At 44.4% G+C, this 27,056-nt stretch overlaps 1 protein-coding gene across 1 annotated transcript; it reads left to right on the top strand.

Annotated features, from left to right (window-relative positions):
• Window positions 1-68: 68 nt before the first annotated feature.
• On the top strand, window positions 69-26,855 carry LOC142558081 (uncharacterized). Its single transcript, XM_075670241.1, has 4 exons — window positions 69-247; window positions 19,289-19,473; window positions 22,861-23,057; window positions 26,390-26,855. The coding sequence occupies exons 1-4, from the start codon at window positions 112-114 to the stop codon at window positions 26,706-26,708; spliced, it is 837 nt and encodes a 278-aa protein (XP_075526356.1). The 5' UTR covers window positions 69-111; the 3' UTR covers window positions 26,709-26,855.
• The last annotated feature ends 201 nt before the right edge of the window (window positions 26,856-27,056 follow it).

The following is a 27,056-nucleotide window of genomic DNA, read 5'->3' as shown; positions in this document are numbered from 1 at the left end:
AGAACATGATCAGGCAAAAAAAATATAAGCTCGGCGGAAGTACAATACGGACGTCACGAAGGGAGCAACGGGCAGACGCGTTCAGCCGGGTGGTTCCCTAGACAGCTGACGATGCATTCGCCGCGTGGATGGCTGTTGCTACTTGTGCTGCTGTTGTCAATATGCTTCAGCCTCAGCGAAGCACGCTCCTACCCACTTCAATCCGCGGAGACCGAAGACGAACCAGACGACTTCGGCCTGGAGGACGGTACGCATGCTTAGGAATGCTAGGCTTGATGCTGCATGGAGAGTTATGCTCGAACAGCATGATTGCCTCATCAGGTTAGGGCTGTGATACTTCTCTGTGAGGAATCAGTATGTGAAATTTGAAGTTTGAAAATAGGTTGGCACAAAAGAAACAGTCCCATCAGTAGGGCGAGCGCGTGCCGGAAGGGTCGGTGCTGCCACTGTTCGAACCTAATGGGAAGTTGCTTGATCTACTTGTTGGTTCGACTGTTTGTACTACATTTCGAGTGCTTTTTACGGACATGTGTTTCGTACTTTATCTTGGCGACTGTACTGAAGCCCATCCCAGCAGTGCTTCCAGAAGGCCGACACATCAAAGGGACTGCCAAATTTCTTTAAAGAAGAATAAATATAAATAACAAATATTAGGTTAGTCCTTTCAGACAAAACAATATAAATTTGACTAGTTAGACTATACTAAATTAAATTTTTGAAATCTAGAACAGCAGAGACGTGCCAGGGGCGCATGTTTGGCATTCGAAAATGAAAGGACGAAGTACGTATAGCGACGCCAATTTGATGTTCTCGCACCACTGCTCAGTAATTCTAAGAGAAGCCATTGGTTCATTATTCTAATGACATTGCATTGTTTTGGAAAAGAAACCAATCAGGCAACTGATTCTTTTGGCGTTGGGATTTTCCCGACAGTAAAGAACAGCAGTTTTGTGAGCTCTACGAAATCACCGTGCCCTCTCTGTGCAATTATTTGGGAGAGAAATTAGAATAAAAGATAACTTTCTATTGACGTTTCTTCAACAATAAGCAGTTCTTCTATGTTAAAGGTAACGACAAACAGCTTTCAAACAGAAATAACCCAATTGAAGTCCGTTTCATGAAGAGATTGGCGAAGACCTGGACTAAAGTCGAGTATTAAGAACACACATTCATTGCTAAGGAAGTAGGAAACATGCTATCTTGAATTTCGCCTGCTGAGAAAATTCATTGTGAAGCACCTCAGCGCAATGTCTCCCAGTACGTAGTCCCTGTGTAATACCCGTAAGAGAACTGACATCACCAGTTCCAGGCGTGCAAATGAGAACTAAAGCTAAAAACATATCTTCCCTAGACCTGGAGTGAGCTCAAGTAGTGTATGCATGCTGCACTATTCCCGCACTGTAGAAAACTAAGGCAGTTGCGTCAACTAATTAATCTTTTCTGGCTTGCGTTTTAACCATGCCAGTTGTGAAATTACGTGTCCTGGTTTTTTGGGGGATGACATTGCTCGCTCTTGTAGTATCGGACATACTCTTGTCTTCGTGAGAGTTTTCATTTGAGAGAACCTTTAGATGGCAGCAAATTGTAGTTTAGAGGTAAGTAGCACTACAACCAATGAAGTCAACACCATTGAAGTGTTGGTATGTAAGCGTTCGCAACATTCCACCTACCAGAATATTTGGCGACAGCTTGGTGTAATGCTAGGTATATCTACATTTAAAACGAACCCTCTGATTTCGGCATTTGGCGAGACGAGATAAGAGCTCTATGATAGAATGTGGGCAGCGTAGATACGTTCTTTATAGCAAGATGAAACGAGAAAAAAAAGTGCCAACGTCAGGAGCCGAAACTTGTAAAATAGCATGGAATCATGACAAGAGGCTAAGCACTCCAGAACCAGCAATGCAACGAAAATGACAGACGTTACGTCAAGAGAGAAAGGAAAAGGAGACAGTTGGTAAGAGAAAATGCGCAAGTATATATTAAGAGAAATAAGAGTAGCTTATTCATGTGATGCACAGGATAAATGAACAGTGAATGCCCTCGCACACCTTCTTCAGTATTACAGATTTTCCTAACCTGATTCGTTACACATGTTTTATGCCCTAAGTAGCCCACTGTCTCGCGTTTGGAGAAGCCGCTCTAGAATATTTCCTTTTTACCGCGAAGCATTCTGCAAGTCAAACCAACTTTTGGGGTGTATCTCGCTGCTTTCATGGGTCAACGAACAGGCAACTACCGCCATCTGCAGTTAAAGATGGGAAGTTGCTGATGCTTCGGTTGGCGGCCGCTCGTGAAACGATGGGTAGAGAACCAGCCAAGTGCGTTGTACGAGCGGTGTCACGCACCACCTTCACGCGTGGCACGACGTGAACTGTAATGTTTGCTTTGGCGGCATCGCATTCGTCGCGTGCTACTGCGCGTGAACTATGGTATGTCTGAAGGTTTAGATGGGTTAGTCGATCACTCGGCAAGGAAAAAATTTCGTTCGTTCTTTCGTTCGTGCATCCGTCAGTTTGTTCATTCGTTCGTTCGTTCGCGTCCTAAGACGCTATTGGTGCCAAGCTAAGAATTACAAAGAAGTTTCACCCGCAAAACACAGTGCACCTTACTTTCACTTCTGAAATAGAGCCGATCCAGCTGGGGGCCGCTCACCAGCTTAATCCCCTTACTCTGAAATTGAAAATTGTGGGATAATTGTACTATAAAAGTTCGTTGTTCCAAGCTAAAATATTATCTTTGGTTCCGCGATATTAGGATCACCCGTAAAATTTGCACTAAGCAATCATGTTTCGTACCAAAACCAGTGACACAGAGAAATTTGTACCAAAAAGAAAGCAGCTGTATTAAACATACCACTTGGAGTCACGGAAATAAGATAACCTTATTGTTGTATATAATTTTTGTCTAATGGTGAATGGGCTCGTGCTCGCTAGGCTATATTTCAGACGTGAAAAATAGGTGCACTGCGCTTTTGAGGATGGAGCTTGTTTCTAATTCTTATGTTGTTACTGACTAACCGTCATTATGAAAACGACAAAGTGCCTGTCGGGCCGCTAGGGCCCGACCAGCTCGATCTGAGTTGGCGTCTCGTAAATAACGATTCGCACAATACTTCGCATTCATCATCGTCAGCCTAATTTATGTGCCCTCAGGACGTAGGCCTCTCCCTGCAATCTCCAAGTACCTCTGTCCTGCTCCAACCGATTCCGAATTGTGCCTGCGAATTTCCTAATTTCATAAGAACACCGAGTATTCTGCCATCCTCGACTGCGCTTCTCTTTTCTTGACCCCCATTCTGTAACACTAATGGTCCACCAGTTATCTAACCTACGCATTACATGATCTGCCCAGCTCCATTTTTTTCTCTTTATGTCAGTTATAATATTGGCTATTCCCGTTTGCTCTCTGAGCCACGCCACTCTCTGCTGTCTCTTAACGTTATGCCTAGCATTCTTCGTTCCATCGCTCTTTGCGCGGTCCTTAACTTGTTCTCGAGCTTCTTTGTCAATCTCTAAGTTTACCCCATATGTTAGCACCGGTAGAATGCATTGATAGTACACCTTTCTTTTCAATGATAGTGGTAAGCTTCCAGTAACGATCTGACAAAGTATGCATATTCACTCCAACCCATTCTTATTCTGTAAATTTCCTTATGATCAGGGTCCCCTGTGAGTAATTAACCTAGGTAAATGTAATCCTTCACAGACTCTAGAGGCTGACTGGCGATCCTGAACTCTTGTTTCCTTGCCAGTCTATTGATCATTATCTTTGTCTTTTGCATATTAATCTTGAAATATACTGTTACACTCTCTCTGGTGAGGTCCTCACTCATTTGTGGTAACCCGTTTCCAGTGTTGCTGAACAGGACAATGCCATCTGAAAACCGAAGGTTGCTGAGATATTCGGCGTCGATCCTTACTTCTAAGCCTTTCCAGTTTAATAGTTTGAATAGTTCCAAGCACGCAGTGAGCAGCATTGAAGAGATTGTGTCTCTTTGCTAACCCCTTTCTTTATAGGCATCTTCCTATTTTTCTTGCGTAGAATTAAAGCAGCTGTGGAATCTCTGTAGATGTTTTCCAATATATGTACATAAACCTTCTCTACTCTTTGATTACGTAATCTCTCCATGACTACTGGGATCTCTACTTAAACAAATGTATTTTCGTATTCTGTGAAAGCCATACAGAGAGGCTGATTGGACTCTGCAGATTTCGGTATTACCTAGTTGATGATATGGATGTGAGCCATTATACAGTATCCCTTCTTGAAGCTACCCTGTTATCTTGATTGACTGAAGTCAATTGTTGCCCTTATTCTAGCGGAATTTATCTTGGTGAATAATTTATACAATACTGGAAGGAAGATAATGGGTCTATAATTTTTCAATTCTTTGACGTCTTTCTTTTTGTGTACTAGTATAATGTTGGAATTCTTCAATTTCTTTGGGACGCTTGAAGTCAGGAGACATTTTGTATAAAGGGCTGCCAACTTTTAAAGCATGATGTCCCATTCATCTTTGATTAGATAGACTATTACTCCATTTTCTCCTGCCGCTATTCCCTGTTTCATGTCCTGTCGTACCCTCCTAATTTTATACATAGTTATAGAAGTCCCTGTAACCTGTTCATTACTGCTTCGAAAGGAGGTATCGTGGCTGCTCTGGATACTGTACAGGTCAGTATAGATTAGATAGGATTCGATACCCTGTTTCGATGGCGCGTACCCATTGCAGGGAATCGGCCAAGAGTTGGATGGTATTAGGAAGATGTTGGTATTACAAAAACTGGTAAAAGTGTCAGGAAACGGCTAAAAATAATGTTTGAAGAACTTAAGAAAAACGTCTTGAAACAACTATGAATTCCTCCACGGATGAGCAGACATCCCTGTGGTAGTTGTCAAAAGAGGAGGCTCCTAGAGGAAGTACATTTAAAATGGAGAAATTTGAACCAAGTTGTGTGAACGTTGGTTCTAAGATGATTTTGCTTAAAGCGGGAAAACGGCGACATAATAAGAAAAAAAAACGCTCGATGGTTTCATCTACTGCACAGAATGGGCACAATGGGCAGGGTGCCAGACCAGACCTGTGACGATAACAGTTTAATAATGGTGTTCTGCAGCGTAACCGGGTAAAAAAATACTTCAGTTGTTCTGGTGTGAAAGGAATTTTTGTGCCTAAGGAATAGTAGGTGCCGATATTCTGAAAAAATTTCTATCACTGCATTCAAAAAGCCTAGAGCAATTGCATATCTCCTGAATCTAGTATAGTTAGGTAAGCTGATACCGGAAGTAATGATAGTATAGAGCCACTGAGGGCCGCTCTCGCGAGACTGTCAGCCATCTCGTTCATGTATAATCCCCTATGGCCAGCCACCGAAAGTAATCTGATTGAATTTATGTGGTGAGGCACAAGAAATTTAAGTGTACGTAAAAGGCTTGCACCATTATTTGTTGTGAGCGATGTACATAAAGATAAAGAATGGGTTATTATGAGAACCGTCGGTATTGATGTATTTAGCCTACGTAAGGCTAACACTTTAGCTAGAAATTGGGCCAGAAATACGGATAAGTAGTCCGAAATCCTAATTGAGAATGACCAGTCTAGAGCAGGAGCGAAAACGCAAATTCCACATTTTTCGCCACGCTGTGAGGCGTCTGTTGCGATGACCGTATTTAGACCTAAACTCAATAAATGATCTGGCAATAGTCCATTTATTATATCTTGAGAGAGAAATTTTGCATTGTTAGGGCAGATGTCATCATAGATGGTTTGTAGACTGTCTGGAACATCACAAGTAGGTGGCACTTCCCAAATACATACATTTAATGGGTTAATCAATGTTTGTACAAATACCACCTGTGGCGTATGAAACCGAGGCCAGTGTACTCAGAAAAACAATGTAGGCTTCGAAATTAATATGTTTCACAATCTTCTAGTAAGGCGTTCGTGCCTATTTACGAATGTTTGCACCGTCAGCAACCGAAATCTGCAGAATATTGAGGGCAAAGTGTAACTTCTTGATGCAACACATCATTAATCACAAGTTTCGGTAATCTGCAGCACAATCGCAGGTCTTCCCACTCAATCACAACATGGGGGCGTAATTTATAAGCTGGCGCAGCAAGAAAGAGCACACATTCAAATTCTAAAATGGGCCGCACATACATTTTATAAATCATTAGTAGTGGGTCTCTCGACATCTCCTACCGACTGTTGCATAGCTTACGTAGCATGCCAACTGCTCTCGCTCCTTTTTTAACTATATGGTCAATATGGGGCCAAGCCAACTTAGGAAGCCGTCATAAACTACACCTAAGTACTTCACTGACTCCACTTGAGGTATAGTCTCGAGAGGGCAGGATAGCGATATACTAACGCGATTGTTAAGGGGGCAAACAAATATCGAGTAGTTTCTCAGGTTAAGTGAAGGGCGAATATTGTTTATCCAGCTTTCTATGGCGTGGAGATAGCCCTGTAGTCGATAATATAGGGAGTGAATATCACTGTCTGAACCATAGAGAGCAATATCGTCTGCGTATACACATATGTTTGTACATCTGGATGCCGAGGAATGGAACTCTTTAGAACGTTAAATAATAATAGAGAAGTGACAGCTCCTTCAGGAACACGTCGTGATTGATTATGTATGCTCGAAGAAAAGCCTCTTAGAGAAGAGTAGAATTACCTCCCATTTAAAAATTCACATATCTAATCTACAAGGTAATTTGGAAACTCTAGATTTAATAATACTTATTTTTTTATAGACACTGCAATCGCATATTTTGGAATTTTAGCAGGGTGGGAAAAACAATCAAATACGCAATACAACAAAGCAAAGTGCAAGTAAAAGAAAGCAGTGCCAGGTCGAAGCAAAGAATATTCAGAGCAAACACTTATTTAAGAAGGGAAGCAAACTAAGAGTGCGATGGTTACAAAACGTCATTGTCACTAAGGTTATTCCAATCAATCACTGTTCTAGGAAAAAGTAAAACTTAAAACAGTTGTTGCTCGGCAGAAATGGAGTTAGTGCTAAAGCATGCTTCTGCCTAGTCGAATATCTGGGTTGAGAAGGTGATTATTTCGGAAAGATCGGTTTTAAAGCGTCTTTTAATTAGTTGAGATAACAACTTCAGTTGGCTGAGGTGATTTCTTTGACTGATTGATGGCACGCTAGCTCTTGTTATTAAATCAGTAACTGAAGTTCTGTTAAAGCAGTTATGTATAAACCTTACCCCCCTTGTCTGCCTTATTAGTATTAGATTTAGTGTAAGGGTGCCGGATAATAGCAGCGCAATCTAGAGTACGAAGAACAATTGATTTGTAGGCAAGAAGACGAACTAAGAAAATCGAAAGTTTCAGAGCACGCCTGAGAAAGAACAGCTTGAAGTTTGCAGTTGCAGTTACGCAGCCAATGTGTTTAGTCCAGCTCAGGTCGCTGGTAATCAAGAATCCGAGGTATTTATAAGCATTCACGTCAGATAGATGGGTACCATTAAGACTGTATACACATTTCAAAGGATTTAGTAAATGTGTGGTTGTCATGGAAACGGTTTTCTGAGAGAGCGAGAGAGAGAATCAACTTTTATACTGAGCCCTTAGTAAAGGTTGGTGCGCGCTGGCACCAGATGGGGTGGAACCTTCTTCTCAGGTCCCATATGCGTCCAACAGTTCCTGGCCCCTAGCCGCCAAGTGAATTGACATTTGCAAAGATGCACACCAAGCAGTAATATTTTGAAGAGCCCTGTTTAAGAGACATCGATCGGTTCTGTTATCAACCCCAGAATAAATCACAGAATCGTCAGCATAAAGGTTGATTTTACCAGGAATATTGCTAACAATATCATTAATTAATATCAGGAAAAGGAGAGGACCAAACACCGACCCCTGGGGAATACCAGAATCTACAGTTAAAGTGTCAGAACAGTGTTCGTTGTAGATTGCGTAGCGTTTCCTATTGGTAAGATACTCTCTGAAACCTTTATATATATATATATATATATATATATATATATATATATATATATATATATATATATATATATATATATATATATAGGCTTTGCAGATGTCTAGTATGACAATAGCACCTATCTGTCTTTGACGCCGTGCTAATTTTATTCTATTTTCTAAGTCCACGTGAGCATGCCAGTTTCAACATGATCTTCGGAATCCAATTTGGCAGGAATTAAGCAAGTCTTTGGTCTCTTCAAATTTAAGGATAGTGGTATATAGTATCTTTCAATTAATTTCACCAAGTTTGAGGTCAGCGCGATTGATCTATTGTTATCTATTGTACATCCTTCCCCATGATTTTTAAGAACAGGAATTATTTTAGCAATTTTCTATGCAGACGGAATCCATGAAAATCTGATTCAGTGATTTATAATAGCTAAAAGGACCCCAGGAGCTTCCTTAAATAAAATTTTGATCACGGGAGAAGTTACGCCATCTGCGCCGCGAGCTGAATCTGGCAGTCGCTCCACGATTTAAGCCAATTCTAACATGGTAATTTCTATAAAATCATCTGATGTCCTTCGTAAGCTGGAGCAATGTGGTAGAACTGAAGAAACTCTAATTTCTAATCCCTTCGCGATTCCTTCTAGCGAATGTTTCATTTCATTAGTACTTAAAACTATGGAGTCTATATTAATTGGATGCGGAAGAGCTTTCCTACTGCGGAAGAAACTGAACAAAGCGCGTTTATTCTTATTGTTAGATAGGAAGTCAAAATGCTTGCAGTTGTATTCGTCTTTGGCTGTTGAAACTGTATGTTTTAAGACGGCTCGAAAGAACTTATAATCGCTCCAATTTCTGTGGTTCTAGTTATGTTATAATTTTTTACAAGCGGCTTTTCTCTTTCGATAATCACGAGCGCATTCTTCATTCCACCAAGGGCTGTATGAGTTACTGTTATTTAGACGAATGTCAAATTAAGACTTGTTGCGAGAACTTTCCAAAGCGGAACAGATAATCAGTTTTTTTTTTCAGTGTACGCGTCAGCATAAAATTCTTCCACTTCTTTTACTATATCTTCGAAATTGTGATATTACCCTGCTTGTTTTTAGTACATCTATCTTGGCTTGTCTTATGCCAAGGTTTCTTCTCACAGATTTCATGCTGCGTCCGTTTTTTCCTGCTTCCCCAGTCGCACTCACGCTATAATTTCGAATACCCCTCTTACATATACCTAATTCGAAGATGGAAAGTACAGTTTAGTTTGCCCCTTTCTTCTTCTTTGTTTGTTCAGCTACCTTTACATCACTTTAACCAATTTCCAGAATACATGGTAGCCAGCCATTGGCCTCGGTGACCGACCACCTAATTTCTTCCTATATCTCCCCCCTTATTAAGCATATATTGGCAGAACCAGTCTACGCACAGAACGAAATCCCGCAGCGTCAACATTAGTTCAAAGTTCAATGGCCGCACGACCAAATGAGATTATTGTATCCCACGAAATAAGAGCGCTTTAGAACATGGTCATGCTTACAAAACAGCATCGTCGTTTTCCAGTGAGGCATACTTAATTCCAATATCGGTTTGTGTGCCTTTCAGTACAAGCTATTCAATTTCTCTGCTTTCATTATTAAGGCGAAAGCTTTAAGTGGCTAATACCCCCGATTGTCTGGAAAACGTGGCCTGCGGTACGGAAAGTCGTGTGGGCTCGCCTCGTGAAGACACGTGCTCGCGCCACTGAGCGCGCGTTCGTCGGTCGTCGTGTTCTTCCACAGCTGACACCGATGCCGCTAATCATGCAAAAATAAAGAAAAGGCAACATAGATAAAGGTAATTCAGGCACTCGAGCCACTACCTAGGTGGCAGTCGCACCCTCGAGCTCATGTGGAAGTCGAACCCACGACCTTTGGTGTTAAGGCGTAGTTAAGGCAGATAATTTATATAGACTTCATTAAGGCACTTTAACCCTCGACCTTTGGTGGGAGTCGAACCCATGACCTTTGGTGTTAATTAGGGCGAAGTTTATCAGAGCACAATCAATAAGAGTAGCTTCAAGTAAGACATTCGAAACCGCGAGCTGTGGTGGGACAAGAGAAGTAGTAAGTAACAAGGCCTTCTCGCTATGCACGAGGTAGCGGGATCGAATCTGGCCCATGGCGGCAGCACTTCAATGGGGCCGAAATGCGAAACCTCCGTGCACTTAGACTTAGGTGCCTTAAAGAACTCCATGTGGTCCTAATTCCCGGCATCCTCCATTTCCCCATTATGGCGTGCCTCATAATCAGATCGTAGTTTTGACACATAAAACCCCATGAGTTAATTTTTTAAAGCTTAACAACAACGCATTTGAATGAAAATGTCACGAAATTTAATGAATGTCTTTTGAGCGTGGAGGCTTTCGCCTTCACCCTCTTTGGCGTATGCAAATGTGGCTGATTTTTTTCCCTTTACGCAGCAACAGCTTCTATTCTAGTGTTCAGATTCGGCTTGTTTGGCTCGGCACATTTAGAAGCTTTAACAGCAGAAGCGATGGCGCTCGCTATTCTGCTCCACCGTATCTCTTTCGCATTTAACTTGAAAACAGTTGTCTCGTTACGTAAACGCACGCAGCCAACCCCCGTTTATTCAGCACTGTTGCTAGGTAAAAAATTTATTTGAATTATCCGGCGTTTGAAAAACTCATGAGCCATTCCACTCTGTGAAGGTGGATGACCAGCGAAGCTGTTTAGCACACGGCTCAGAGGCGACATTGAATGTTGAACAAAGGTGCGAACTTATTTATTGTCCTGATCGGTGGTCATCGTTACGATAGGTTTGCACACACGTTCTCACATCACCTCTGTTTTTAAGTGCGTCCGTCACGTAAGACAGTGAATGGCTCATACCCCTTTAAGCAATGCTTCATGCCACCGTAAATATATAAACACTCAGTGCCCTCCCACTCTGTGAAGAAGGATGAGTAGCGAAGCTGTGTATGTGGGCCCCTTAATGACGAACTGCACCTCCGCCGCGGGTCGGCCCGACATTGCGCTATCTTCGGGATCGGTCCACGTATGGGGAGCTTTTTGGGCCTACCGGCTCTCCCGTAATTGAGAGTAGATGTAACCGTGAAATAACAACCGACAAAGCAGAGTGGTTGGAGGTGACACTAGCCACATTCTTAAAATGGGTGTTGTGCATGTTCGCAACAGCACGCCATACTGTGCACTCGTCTATACGGACGCTGCCCTGCTAGAACAATAATACTGGCTGAAGGCAACATGACAGGCAGCGAAAGACACCAGACAGACCGTGCGCATTGCCCAGCTAGAGGCGCCTGAAAGAGGCGCACCCAAACGTCTCAGCAAATCTCGATTCCTGCTTCGTGATCTGGACGCCAGAGGTCACATGTTGGGCCGCCTCTGAGCAAACAGCCGACTATACGGAGCGTTCGTTGGCCAAGGCAGCTGCGTGACGTAATGTTATTAACATTTTCCCCTCCTCCACGAAAACTAAGCAGTCACAGACGCTTCCAGCGCCACGCCGTACCGCACGTCGGCGAGCGCAGTAGATCCGTAGCAAATTGCATTGCCCAGAATTGATCTGTACGGTGCCCTGTATGTCTTTAAAACGCCGCCCTATTGGTAATTGCAAATAAAGCTTCAGCGCACTAGATGTTACAGCTTCAATGATATTGTCACGAAAGATTAGAAAGAACGCGGAAGCAATATTTTTTTTTGTAACTTGTTGGAGTGTAGCTAGGGTATGCAATATGGTCCTGTACAAAGGGTGAGAGGATCTTGTTTGTCCTCGACGAGGATGCGCAAGCCGTTGCGGGGATTAACTGATGATGATGATAGCATAGAGAAAGTCAACGAGCGGACTCTCCCAAAGAGCCCATATGTCGGAATGACTGTAGCGCACCAAGCGGAAGGAATTAACACTTTCCGGTTTCGGTTCTCGGCGTGTGCGTTTTGAACGCCAGCGAGTACATGCCACGGCGGCTCCGCTGATCGGCGCGGCATTTTTATGCGAAGCATATTAACGTAGGTTTCGGGCCTTCGCGCGACGCCCGGCGGTGGCCACCATTGACCCTGAAGTGGGGTCACGTGGCATGACGTCCCGTGATGACGTCACACAGGCTGCAGATGGGGCCTCATATCGCGCTGTCGGTCGCCTCCCGGCGGTGGCCACCATTGACCTTCAAGTGACCTTCAAGTAGGTCACGTGACATGACGTCACGTGATGACGTCACACCGGCTGCAGATGGGGCCTCATATCGCGCCGTCGATCGCCTCCCGGCGGTGGCCACCATTGACCCTGAAGTGAGATCACATGATGTGACGTCACGTGATGACGTCACACCGGCTGCAGATGGGGCCTCATATTGCGCCGTCGGACGTCGCCCGGCGGAGGCCTCCACGCTTCGGTTCGCGCCGCGGCGGCGCCACCATCGCTGCATCACGTGATATGTGACGTCACGCCAGGGATGAAGCGGCACGCGCCCGCCGTCGCGTCAGTCTCTGTGCCCGCAACCGCGCCAGCGTCTTTGCGCCGGGCGTGTATGCGGTCAAGATGCCTCCAAACGCTAAGGATACGCTAAGGTTAAGCCCAGTGGATGGTTCGCATCCACTGGGCTTAACCTCGATAAGCCTCCAATTTTTTTTTTCGCTTCTACTGCTGAACCACGTGCGGCCTTGGCGCGGAATCGCTTCGTTTAGTAAAAATGATTGCGAACGATTTTACAAGCCTCCACTGAATCTGTCACGTGCAATTTCACAAAGTAAACGCAAGGCGTTTTCTGGAATGAAATGTTTATTTTGCTCTGTATAAATGCTCGTTCCGGGCTTGTGCATTCATCTAAAGTTGTGGCACAAGGTAAGCAGCAGTCGTTGCTGTACGAAGCTACATCGGATGCCAGCAACTGAAAAAAAAAGTAAATTACAAACAAGCATGTATGATTTTGGTATATTGATGAAACTGGAATATTGCGTGTAGTGGCGAAACATGAGTAAGTGGGGAATGAGCGGCATTACAGATGAATTCATTTTTACATACATTTCGTAGCATATAGACTCCTCCCAAACAATGCCATCAAATATAAAGGAAACATCCAATTTTCAAGCATCCCTCCCTTCGCGTGAACACTTCAAGAGAACAAATACACGGGTGACTGCGCCTTTCCAAAACAACTTGGCCGCAGTCGACGCGATGGTACGCCAAGTACACAGAGGTGGCTACAACACAGGCTCTCAGCCAGTCCATGTTACATGCTCGCAGAATGCCTTCGAGTCGCACTCAAGATAAATTAGTGGGTGCAAAGCCTGTTTTCAGTCGCTCAGAAAACGGAGATGTCAAGTTCTTGAGCTCCTCGGCGTTATCTTATACGCGTCCTGCTGGCGCAAGCAAGACACTCCCGTGTTATCACTCTCGGCAAATCGCTCGTCGCGTGTACGACAAGCGTGAGTACCGAAATAAGGTATATGTTGTTGCGGGGCCATAAAAAAGCGTCACAAACTTGTCCCACTAAAATTCAGTACACGCAAAACTCACCCCGGACGGTTTGCTTTTTTGCGAACAGCTTCACAACCCCAGTCGCGGCTAGCATGCCTCGAAAGTATCCCAAAAAGTGACGGAATGAATTTCGATAATTTTTGAAGTCAGAAAATGCGTCACGAACTTGTCCCAGTAAGATTCTGCGCACGTGAAACTGCGGCACACAGCCGAGCTGCCTTTCGCTAAATGTATCACTACGCCGAGCACGTAGGCCACTTTGCTTGAAAAGTACCCCAAAAAGTAACGAAATCAGTAACAATAATGTCCGGGGTCAGAGAAAGCGCCAAAAATTGTCCGCCTAAGATTCAGAACACGCGAAACTGCGTCACACGGCCTAAGCGCTTTTCGTCACAAAGCCAGGCGCGGCGAGCGTGCCCCAAAACTACCTATATAAGTTATAATAATGCTTGGGCTCAGAGAATGCGTCGCAAACATCTCCCAGTACGAGTCCTTAACTCGAGTTACCTAGGCCCGAACGCCGGAGTTGTTTTTCGATAACTGCGTGACTAAATAGGTTCAGTTTTGTGCAGTAAGCCTAAATGTGCTTGAAGTGCGTCGCAGACTGCCGAATGAAATTCCTTACCTTGCTGTAGTCCAGTAGTGCAGCGGTGCCGTGTCGAAATGCAGACGGAACGCAAGAGAACGCCGGGAGCCCGACAAACGGCCTACACCCAAAAGGGACTGGTCGCCGAGCAGGCGAGATTCCCATGCGCAGCCGGCCTCGATCGCTTTGGTTGCATGTGTGGCGAATGACGCACGCATATGGCGCGTCTGGCGCCAGCTTCTTCCTAGGTGACGCAAGAAAAATAGGTGGCGAAGTATAAGTTCATTTACACGCAAAACGTTTTAGTTTTAGCGGGAAAGAATAAAAAATAGAAAACGTTGTCTATAAGTTCATTTCACATTCTTTTTTTTTTCCGATGTTCGCGTCACCTAACGGATAGGGTTCACACTAGGCGTGACGTGTTTCCTGTTGCCAGTTTTCGCCGAGTGTCCCCTCTTGTTGACTTTCTTTCTCTATGACGATAGTTCCCTCTTGGCTGCTCTAGGTACTGTATAGGTCAGCATAAAAGTCATCCGCTTCTTTTACGACATCTTAGAAATTGCTGATGATATTATTACCCTGCGTGTTTTTCAGTGCACCCATCTTGGCTTGTCTTATGCCAAGTTTTCTCCTCACTGATTTCATGCTGCGTCCATTTTTTACTGTTTCCTCAGTCTTTCTCACGTTATAATTTCGGATATCCCTTTTACATAACCTTAAGCAATGAGCGGCCACTGAGCCAGCTGTGGAAGGAGACGACGAGGACGAACGCGTGAGCCGTGGCACAAGCGCGTCCGCGCAGTTGCTCTGAGGTGCGCCAATGAGCTAGTTCACGGGTTGTTCCTGGAATAAACAAATGTCGTAACCATATACAGCTTCGCTGTTATGTGTTAAATGATTTCACTATTACTCGGCAGCAGGTGAGCCTCCAGCATCAGTAGCATGATTCCCCCAACTTCAACAGCAGACACCTACACTGCACCGTGAGCAAAAATCGTGCATCTTATGTGAGAATTCTTAAACTTCGAGCGATGGCAGTAGCAAAACAGTTACTACCGAATATTGATTGCAATTATCTCTAACACTTAAGACATGCTTGCGTGCCGTCCTTGATTTGTTGTGAGTGTCTAACCGCCTTCATGGGCCGATCCCGGATATGGTACAGTCTAAGACAGCGGTACAAACGGTACAGTGGTACCGTACCATTTTGAGGGGGTACTAGTGGCAGCGGTGGTGCCAGTAGTACCAGTGCTAAGGGAAGCGTCGTTCTCCTGTTATAGCTAGCGTTTTGAGACACCGCGCCTCTGACCGCAGACGCTACACGAGGTTCTGAACTGGGCCTTGAGCAAGATCAAGGTACCATTTGGCCCCTGCGTACGGGTAAGGTAAGGTGTTAAGGGTAGCGCCTCGCATACCACACAGTGCAACGTAGTCCCGCAAAAAAGAAAAATATACCTCCCAAGGCATATTCTAAACGAATTTTTACATATCACCTGTGGTTGGTTCTCCATTGATCTATAATTGAATCACGAATATGTATCTCTTCCTTCTATCCTTGTTGATTACATTTTTCTTTTGTATTCTGCTATTTATGGTTTTGTCTTATTTAAGCGTGAGAAGCTTTCTTGAGATTCTTTATTCGTCAGTCCTTTATGCATGTACAAGGTGGTTTTTTTAGTTGGAAAGTAATTTTGATAACTGAACAATCCTTCCCCGACCGGAAAACGGGGGTAAGTGAAGCTTGTCCTGCGTGCACCAGACCTTCGCCATGGTTAAGTAACCCACAGGTTACGGTGCCGGATTGCTTCGGCCTCCCCTGTCTCAGCTTGGGATCTTCTCATTGGTGTCGGATTGCCTGTGCTCGGGCGGATCTAACGCGTGGATCGGCGCTCCTACGGCGAGCCCTTTCACGGACGAGTTCTCGCCGCCACTCGCCTAAGGCTTTTCGTTCCTCGAGGGAACGCACAACGCGTGGCAGTCCCATCCGTTTTGCGAGACTGAACGAAAATGAAGTCGGAGGCAGCGCGCGCGGAACCCTATCCTGCCCTTTCCCTCCCCGGCGGAAGCGAAACGGTTCTGATTGGTTGCGCGTGTGGCGTGAGCGCGCGCCTATGCAGCTGGAATCCTTGCTACTGATTCACGCTCCGGCGTCGGCACAGCTGTCAACTCATCAAACCGCGCTTTCCCGCAGGTGCTTTGCTCCTGGAACAACTGTTTTTTTGCGTGACCAGACAACGCCACTTGTGAGCCAATACAAGCTTCTATTGAGAATTCGCATGGAACAAATAGCGGAATCTGACCTGTTAGGGACGTTAGCGAAAGAGGAGGACATCACGTGCATAGCATAACTCAATGAACAGATGGGTAATTAGGAAGTGTTATTAATATCTTAATGGCTCATCTTAGGGCACAAATTGAAACTCGAAAATTGGAGCCGAAGAGTAGAGAATTGCCGCCTGATTACAAAAAATCCCCATAGAAGCTCCAGTTTCGAGATACCTATCGGCAAAATCTGCTGTAAAACACATTAACATCCAAAGAGGGCTCTTCCAAAATACTAAATGGACGTTTTTCAGCAACTGCAAACTCAAACACAAACTCATCATAAAATACGCTTATAGGACGGATAAATAGAAAGATGTTGCTAGTTTTAAGATATATGTTGAACAGCTGTTACTGCATTATTGTTCGGCTTTATGGTGGAACTGAAAAATCCGTCCTAAAGCGAACAAATAATATTTTCGCGACTCCTTACTTACCTCTGTGGACGTCGGCGTTCAGGTAATTTCTTGCTCTAAGAAATCAACCTTAAACGGCGGAACGACGATTTCAGTCCAATGCGAATAAAAAAATTAATAATTGTTTGAGCAAGAAGAATTCGAAATCCCGAAGGTAACGCCGGAAGAAGTAAAGAAAGCCTTAGGAGATATGCAAAGGGGGAAGGAAGCTGGGGAGGATCAGGTAACAGCAGATTTGTTGAAGGATGGTGGACAGATTGTTCTAGAGAAACTGGCCACCCTGTATACGCAATGCCTCATGACCTCGAGCGTACCGGAATCTTGGAAGAACGCTAACCTAATACTAATCCATAAGAAAGGGGACGCCAAAGACTTGAAAAATTATAGACCGATCAGCTTACTGTCCGTTGTCTACAAAGTATTTACTAAGGTAATTGCAAATAGAATCAGGAACACCTTAGACTTCTGTCAACCAAAGGACCAGGCAGGATTCCGTAAAGGCTACTCAACAATAGACCATATTCACACTATCAATCAAGTGATAGAGAAATGTGCAGAATATAACCAACCCTTATATATAGCTTTCATTGATTACGAGAAAGCGTTTGATTTAGTCGAAACCTCAGCAGTCATGGAGGCATTACGAAATCAGGGTGTAGATGAGCCATATGTAAAAATACTGGAAGATATCTGTAGCGGCTCCACAGCCACCGTAGTCCTCCATAAAGCAAGCAACAAAATCACAATAAAGAAAGGCGTCAGGCAGGGAGATATGATATCTCCAATGCTATTCACAGCGTGTTTACAGGAGGTATTCAGAGACCTGGATTGGGAAGAATTGGGGATAAAAGTTAATGGAGAATACGTTAGTAACTTGCGATTCGCTGATGATATTGCCTTGCTTAGTAACTCAGGGGACCAATTGCAATGCATGCTCACTGACCTGGAGAGGCAAAGCAGAAGAGTGGGTCTAAAAATTAATATGCAGAAAACTAAAGTAATGCTTAACAGTCTCGGGAGAGAACAGCAATTTACAATAGGCAGCAAGGCACTGGAAGTCGTAAGGGAATACATCTACTTAGGGCAGGTAGTGACGGCGGATCCGGATCATGCGACGGAAATAATCAGAAGAATAAGAATGGGCTGGAGTGCGTTTGGCAGGCATTTCCAAATCATGAACAGCAGGTTGCCGTTATCCCTCAAGAGAAAAGTATATAATAGCTGTGTGTTACCAGTACTCACCTACGGGGCAGAAACCTGGAGGCTTACGAAAAGGGTTCTACTCAAATTGAGGACGACACAACGAGCTATGGAAAGAAGAATGATAGGTGTAACGTTAAGGGATAAGAAAAGAGCAGATTGGGTGAGGGAACAAACGCGAGTTAATAACATCTTAGTTGAAATCAAGAAAAAGAAATGGGCATGGGCAGGACTTGTAATGAGGAGGGAAGATAACCGATGGTCATTAAGGGTTACGGACTGGATCCCAAGGGAAGGGAAGCGTAGCAGGGGGCGGCAGAAAGTTAGGTGGGCGGATGAGATTAAGAAGTTTGCAGGGACGGCATGGCCACAACTAGTACATGACCGGGGTTGTTGGAGAAGTATGGGAGAGGCCTTTGCCCTGCAGTGGGCGTAACCAGGCTGATGATGATGATGATGATGATGATGATGATGAGCAAGAAAAGCACAGCAGCTGACGTAGTAGACATGTGCATATCCCTACTGTGTTCATTGTGCTTGCACTTTGTAGAGCACACACTAACGTTGATAAGATGGACACCGACTAGGAAGGAAAACAAAGTGACACGAACAATTGCAAACTACCAACTGGTGGTTCGTAGTTGGTAGTAATTGTGCTTCTTCGTGCCAATTTGTGCCTTCCTTCCTAGTCAGTGTCCCTCTTGTTCCCGTTAGTGTGTGCTATACATAGTGCCTGCACTATGAACGTACACAGAGTAGCCCAATTTATTGCTTTTCGTGTTTCGCGATATTGCCATTGTTTTAGTTTGTTTTGAGTGTTGTACCAAGCGTGCGAGCATAAAGACCCTCGAGATCGTTCGTGGGTGCCTCAATAAACACAATGATGAATCATTGTCTTATCAATGACATATGTATAGAGATACAGAAGCATAGATAAAGGAACAACGGGAAGGGACGGGCTGGCACTTGCCGCCAGAAGGGGCACATGGGATGCTTGCTTCTTTAAAAGGATGGCATAGTGGTTTAAAAAGAGAGGCGGAAAGGAGCGATAAGGTAGAAAAAAAAAGAGGGCATGCCTTCAACAACAAAAAAATGAGACTGACAGAGATGCAGGGTGACGTGTTGAACATTCCAGCAAACAATCCATTCATTCATTCATAATGTAATAGTAGACGATTTCCTGCTTATTTGGAATTAGCCCATGTTTGACGTCCCACATTCTGTGACGATAGGTATTTATGCATAGCCTATGCGGACGCCACTCGCATCATAGTAGTGTTATTTCAACTGAACTTTACTACTTTAAATTTACAGAGGTCGACGAACCATCAGAGGAAACAGTAGAGCCGAGGATGGATGAGGAAGAAACGGAAGAAAATGGAATCGAAGAAGATGAAGTGGAAGATGACGGAACAGACGAAGAGAAAAGGGAGGAGAGAACGGGAGAAAAGGCTCACGGGAGAGCTCGGGGGCGACTAACCGTTCGACGTGGTGAGACGGTGCGTGTAGGCTAGGCTGCCTCGGTGCCATCTGATCGGGTCACACTTGCCATAACGATTTTACGAACTAAACAGCTTATCAAGTCAAATGAAACAATGCCTGGTTTATGTGCAGTGCGGCAAAACTATACACGACCTCATTAGATGCAAAAGCTAGTGATGAAACTTGTAGCACGTCTTCCGCGAGACTTCTTCAGCGTGAATGAAGTCGTGTAGGGCATAATTTATTTTGCGTAGGTTCAAGCAATCCAAAATCGATACATTGAGGACGGGAGTATAAGAAAAACAGTGCAAATAGAGACATGTGCAGCTTTGTCAAAGACAAGTGCACAGCTTTGTAAAAGGCGATGTGGGCCATACTTGATGTGTAAGTTTTAGGAGGTCAATAGGCTTTCGGTGCGTAATGTTGACGGTGGTGGCACGACTATTTCAAAAATGAGTCGCTGATAAGAAAGTGAGTGTTGAATCGTTGTCACATCACGAATTGCATTCACTCAGCATTGAGTCAATGCAAGTCTCGGGATACGCCGGTGCGTGCAAGGACTCACTTCTTCGAGGACTGAAAAATAGACGCACACGTTACTATGTGTAAAACTGCAATATCAGCATAAACGTGACAAAACAGAAAGAAAGAAGGTATTAACACCTGCAAAAGTGTGTTGTCGCACTTGAGCAGGAGGCGCACATTTCTTCAAATGTGGCCGGCACACCCTTGACGAAAGTTTGTAGCGGTTTTTTCTTTTGGGTGCGGCGAGTTTCCATTTATGGGAATATACAGTATGGATCGCAGCCCCGACGTGGGAATTTGCATTCTAGATGAGATTAAGTGTCAGAAAAAGTGCAATTTGAGCAAGCTATGTACGGTAGAGCAGATGACTCAATAGAACGGGTGCCAATGGAAGGACAACTTGGTTGATGGCAGCGTAGGATTAAGTGGAGGGGCAGAATTGTGAAACTTGCAGGCACAGGATGGAAAAGAGTCAGCTAACGCAAGGCAAGGATGATTAGAGATCGCCTTCGACTTGCAAGCGGACGTAACGAGCTGATGCAGCTGATGCTGCTATTTTGGTTGATTCGGGTGTCACCGAAAAACTTAGAGACAGAAAGAGATGGAGAGAGCTTTTAGTAGAAAAAATTGTGTTGGTGCATCGCTGCCTACACGCCACTTCTACAGTAGAATGGTCAATAAGGAAACAACAACAACAATAACAACAACAACAACAACAACTATATGTGTTGAACTTGCGATCTTGTCGCTACTGCTAGCTAGGAAGGCACATATTTACTACAGAACCTGTAGTGCTGGACGTTAATATCAGAAAAATATTTTTGATAAGTAGTTCAACCACTACATTGAGAGGGGGCGAGAGAGAAAGCCCATTTTCTCAAGGGAGGAAAACAAGAAATTCAAATATTCGCACAGTTTCGATAATCAACGCCAGGACCCATCAAGTGTAGCAACATTGGTCGAGCTTCTCCCTGCTCAATGCGGACATCGTATTCGGTCGGTCGTTTAGAGAAGACACACATTCAAGAAATAATTGCTAAAGCCATTAGAGAGCACCGATATCGTCGGAGGCGGGATATACAGTTTATGTGCACCAGCATGCGAGAAAGAGAGAGTGGTATTCTGTAATGAATGTTGGAAATACTTGAAGGGTTATGTGTTGATCATGCTACTGCTGATGAAAAAGGGTAACACGTGGGCTGGCACAGAAACACCGTGCTCTGGTGCCCACACAGTGGCAGCAAACTAGAGAGTTTGGTCGAGTACAGTACTGCGGTGGAAGGCTAAGAGCACCACCATCGCACGCGAAGCACTTCCGGCGTTACTCCCGCACCGGACCTCCGTAGCGAAACCTTCGTGATCTAACCTGGTCTAAAGCAGATTTTAGATCAATTCTCGAAGCCGCAAAGGGCGCGCAAATATAGATAACATGGTCTAGATCGCTAAACTGGTTGAAGACAGTAACCCGTGGTGATTGCGTCGATTGTAGTTTGAACCAGTAGCATGTGTAGTTATTTTGTATAAGCGGTACTCTATCAAGTACGAGCAAGGGTGCAAGCAAGACGTACGTCCTCCTAACACCGCAAGACATATCAATGACACCTTTAAAAGTTGGTTTTTTACTATCGACTACTATGCTATAAATATGAAAATAATGTTTTGTTTATTACTCTATTTAAATGTTAAAGGCAACATCTTTATATACGTGGATAAAATTACGATATACCGTGTGTCTCAGCTAACGCTTATGAAGCTGTTCAACGCATGAAAAATATCTAAAAAGTGCAGTGGAATTTGCAATTAAAGGACCTACGGTGTTCGGTTTTCAGAAGTGCGTTGACGGAACACCGTAGGTATTAAAATCGTGTATAGCACTGTGTGTTCTAAATATAATTGCGATATAAATTATGACACTCCAGACTCGCGGCGAGAACACATCGCCGCGAGCCGCGTGCTGTATCTGCGAGTGAAAGCACGCGAGGGGAGCCGTCAACCACGGCTCAGTCAGGCGCGCGCGAGGAAGGAAGGCGGAGAGGAAATGAGCCGTCTTCCGTCGCGCCAGAGGCCGTGGGGAGATGGGCGGGTAGAAGAAGGAGGGGGGAGGGGCGACGTTGTGCTCCAGCAGGAGCTGCGTATTTCGCGACCGTGGGGAAGGGGAACTGACGATCGCGACTGAACTTCGCGCGCGAAAAAGGAAGGAAAGCGGGGAGGCAGCGCGAGAGGGAGGAGGTGGGACGGCTTATGCTCTGCCACGAACAGCGAACTTTGCGCGGGCGCACGGTCGCGCGCGCCATATCTTGAAAGCGATTTGCAGACGTCTCATACCCTTGTGCGTGCTGTGTTCTAGCCGCTCAGTTTGCGTTGAAATGATAGACAGCACGATAGAGAGAACACTAATAACCTCTTCGAACCACAGAGCATCCTAAAAGGTTACTCGAGGAAACTCTGGCACTGGTGTTTAGGATAGCTAAAGGTGTGGCTGTTGAGCCACCATGGCAATGATGAAGAATGCATGGAATGCACTTCGTCCGTCTAACTTCAAATGGCTTTGTGACATTGCAAATTGATATGTTTCAACAGAATATTACGTTACAAATGAAACAATTACGCGTGTGTGCGGAGATTAATTGCATTTGCTGCGTCTAGCAAACTATGACAGCTCGGAAATTTAGAAAGAGAGAGCGTAATAAATAATGACACAAGAACGGTTGAACCGACAAGAACGACGAATGGACAAATGCATGCACTAACCATAATTTCCATGGTAGCTGAAGTTTCGCAGCGCCAGAGTCCTCTATTGCATTTTTTTCTAGCAACTTTATATAGCTTGAACCACGCGCACGAGCAGTAACAGATGTAATGCGGCGCGGCCGGCGCAGATATTGCGTGCGCAGCGTCACCTGATCCACGAGTTCGAGGTTCACATCCAGCTGGGTCGACAGTTCGAGCAAAACCTGACCAGCATGCGAGAGCTGATCACCACCGAGATGGAGAAGAGCCACACCCGACGCGAGATGCTCGACTTCCAAAAGAAGATCGCCAAGATTGACAAAATTCTCACTGAAGTGAAAACCAGGTATTATTGTTGTTTATTAGCTGCAGCAGTAGAGGAAGTCTGGCTACTGAAAAAAAGTCGGCTATCTCTAAACTAGGTGACAAAAAAAGCAAGACTAAAGAAGAGAGTAGTGCCGATAAATATTTGAAAATCGTTCACAAGGAATTTACATTACCTGCTAAGAGCATGACATAAAGCTGCAAATATATTCATATCGTGCGTGATGGAGAGTAAGCGCACGACCAATATTTAGGGGCTACTCATGGTGAAAATTGGATATCACAGCAAAGCTCACGAGAAGTCGAAAGGTTAAATGCAACAAAATTAGATAACGAAGAAAGATCACATGCAGCCCAGCACTAGTGTGGCCTTTTCCTTTCCCTATCTCTCTTTTTGATGTGATCGTTGTAGTGTGAGCAACGCCGTCCCAGGCAACCAAAATCAATGTAAGACTCTCGATTGCTTGCTATACATTCTAAAACCGAGCCTTAATTTCCAGCAGAGGCCATGGCTTGAGCGGTTGTAGCGGTTAGCGCTTGCACGCGACTTGCTGCTCCGTTTCAAGGCCCGTACAGCTCGCTACTGAGCTACCAAACGAATTGAATGCCTTCCGTATTAAGAAATATGGGAGAAAGTGTGTTTGCAGCTGTACGTGAAGGGTGCATTGCCGCGTAGATTTGGGCCATTGTCGCAGTTGTGGCTGCGGATGGGCCAGCCGAATCCGCGTTTGCAGCGCCCAGTGAGACTAAAGACTTAAAGGGGGATGGTAGGCAATATTTCTGAAAAAAAAGCACTCTTCTTCAAGCGTACTTGAAACTTGCAAAAGGTTATGTTGCTTTAGCAATTGAGCAACAGGCTTCGCAATAGAGTTTAGCTTTTCAGGGTTGTGAATATTCGCCGGAAATGACATTGCATTGACAGTGATTTCGTTTCTTGCCGTTCAAATTACCAAACGTTTTCAATACTAACAATACTTTCATGTACGTGTGCTACACTCACAAGGCACAGGTGCATCGTTTTCATCAAATATGAAAAAACAAGAAATGAGCACATTCTCCGTCAATAACATGGTCAGCCAGTGCACATGAGGCCGAGACCCATGAAGGCCGTGGAAGTCTCACTCGATTGCTCAAACGCAAACAACGAAACGAAAAAAAAAGAAGCTTGAATTAATTGCCAGGAAGAATATTAAATGAAGTGTCAGGAAAGAAATTCAGGAAATTATGTCCATGAAGTAATTTAAGATATATGGTTCACACCGAAGGCATAAACTTAGTTTACGAAAATCACTGTTCACAAATTGAACAGCATCTCCAGAACTAAAGCTTTTGAGTGCCAGATTTTTCTAAATTATTGTAATGTGTTTATTGCATCTACAAAGCTAAAACAATCATATTACTTACAGAACATTCTTATGAACATAAATTCGCTTGGCATATTGCTGTCATATTGAGACGTAAATGCTGAAAAATTTCTTTTGAAAAACATTCCAAAGTGAATGTCGTAACCCTATAGTTCAGTCAAAAGCCCCCATACTGCAAAATATCTCACAGAATTTTAAACGCTCTCATTGCATTATGTTTTGTTTAACTGTTCCTTAACCGAAGTGTACAGACAGAAATACACATAAAGGCTTACAATTTCAAATCGTCAAAATACTGTCGATAACAGAGGCGAAGACAAAGACGTTGTAGTGGGGCTGGGTCAGAGTCTCTACTGTCAGACTGAAAGACCTGCTAAAACCTGTGTGCCCATTGCAGTCTTGCCTAGTCAAGTGCTAGCCATTTACTGCTGAGTAAATACTTCCCGTAACACTATGTTTAAGCAAAAATTATCGATAAAGCGAAATTCTGTTACTAAACAAATAAATATCTTGAGAACTTTCCAACGAGAGGAAGCTGAGCAAATTACAAAAATATCTTGATGCACAGTATGTCTCTACCATCCATCCTGAAGGATTACAAAAAGTCACGCATTCACTAATGATTTAGAAAGCCCCTTCAGTGGCGAATTATGATGCACTGCTGATATATGTGCTAATGTTACACATCTTCTCCCCTAAGATGGGAGAAATTCCATTGAGAAAGACTCAATCTGATGAACTCAATGCATCGTTCTCGCCGGCGATTTTTTCTTTGGAAATCGAAGGGATCGTAGGTGCCTCGGCTTAGGTTACATCCAACCGCAAAATTTTGTGGAACACGAGACCTCAGAAAAAGCTGTATATCTTCGCAGCCTCACAACGCAACCTAGTATTCGCATTTACAGCCTCTACCACTACATGTGAACAACATTGTGATGTTCACTTTTACTGACTATACTGTCACTGGCTTCTCCGAGATTGAACGTTTTTTGAGATCCCGTGGTCCGAAAACTTTCATGGTTGACTGTACAAAATGTGTCCAGTGCTTTGTAAAACACATTATTCGGTGGGAAGCTGCTGCGTTCTTATTTACTCTCCCGAAATGAGTTCCTAAAAGCAGAGAATACAATTACGCTAGCTTACTGCCACATCTCTTACAATTTATTAGAAACACCCTGCAGACATGAGAATACAGCGAACTATTCTTTTTCAAGATCTGTGCGCTCTGTGCCAGAATTGTCATCATATATGATTTGGTTTTTTAACTTTATGGCCATCGCATAAATTTACCCACCCGGGCGTAATCAGGACAACCGCCTAGCACGATACAACGTACATTCCACCGTCGTGCGGGATCGAACTGGAACGATGAAAGGGCTTTAAAGGAGGCCAAAAAGTGAGAAATACCTTTCCTACTCGGCACTGATAAAGGTGGCGACAAATGCAGTGCGAACATCTGTCATCTATACTACAATTAGAATAGTAATCTTACTGCTACTGGCTTTCGGTTCACATATGAACCACCCGCTGTTGTGGCGACTGCCTTTAGGTCTTAGTACAAGCGGTAGTGGAAAAGTTGATGAAGTAGCTCAAACGTATTGACAATGTCCAGATGCGAAGCAACCACAACTGAAAAGAACCGATGCGATGTGCATTCACATATGCCCGACTTTACATGTACGGGAAAAGATAGGCCAGCCGGGATGGCCTCAAAGTGGTTTCTTCGGCTCTCAAAGGAATGTCTGAGCTATGCAGACTTGTGAAGGTTTCAGCCTTTTGCCGAAATGTGTGTGCTGTAAAACTTGAGTTCACCTTATACTGCCTTACGCTGTGGTTGTGGTTCGTAAAAACACCTTGCCTCTCGGGGAAGCACAATTTTATACGCACAGGGACAGACAGGTCATGACCCTATCAGCTGTAAACAGAGCTCCACAATCATTTGCAGCAAGTAACTCTAATAATGAGTTTCTCTTTTTTTTCTGTGTGAAAGGACGGACGAGTCGGAAATGCGGTTCCGGAAGCTCCTGAAGCGAATCCTGTCCGGTGACATCCGTTCCGAGCGAAGGTGTCACAGCCTGCTTCACGGCCTGTCGTCGGCATATCGCACGTCACTGCATGGCCTGGCCCGCAAGTCGGCCAGTTCACTACGTAGCATCGTGCGCGGGATGTCCGGTGCACTGGCCCGCCTGGGCGTGGGTATACTCGACGTCTTCAAGCTCAAGTTCGAGCCGTTCAAGTTAGCCATCGACACAATTACAAATCGAAGGCGGCTCCGGAGACCCTTCGGCAGTGTTGTGTTCGGTCGCTGAAGAAGAAAGTAAAGGTCGAAAGCGAGAATAACAAAAGAAAAAGAGTACACTTCTTCGCACCGGGCACCTGTGCACGAGCATAAATAAAAAAATACGCATTTGCAGGTGCGCCCGTGCTGTTTATGTGTTCTCCCCCTCTGTCCCCGTCTTTATAAGTGGTCGATATGATATGCAGTAAACACCAACTAGGCCAAAGTGAAGTTATTCTGGTGCGGGTTTATATTTCTGCACTTCCGGTGGAAACATCCCCGCTCATGTGCATAAATCGAACCTGGCATACTACTACTCGGATGCTGAGCTTGCGTAACGAAAGAACAAAAATGTAAGAACTAAAAGTAGAAGTAGCGC

The sequence above is a fragment of the Dermacentor variabilis genome, chromosome 9 (assembly GCF_050947875.1).
Source record: "Dermacentor variabilis isolate Ectoservices chromosome 9, ASM5094787v1, whole genome shotgun sequence".
Lineage (NCBI taxonomy): Eukaryota > Metazoa > Arthropoda > Arachnida > Ixodida > Ixodidae > Dermacentor > Dermacentor variabilis.
This window is presented reverse-complemented; position numbering and strand designations above follow the sequence as displayed.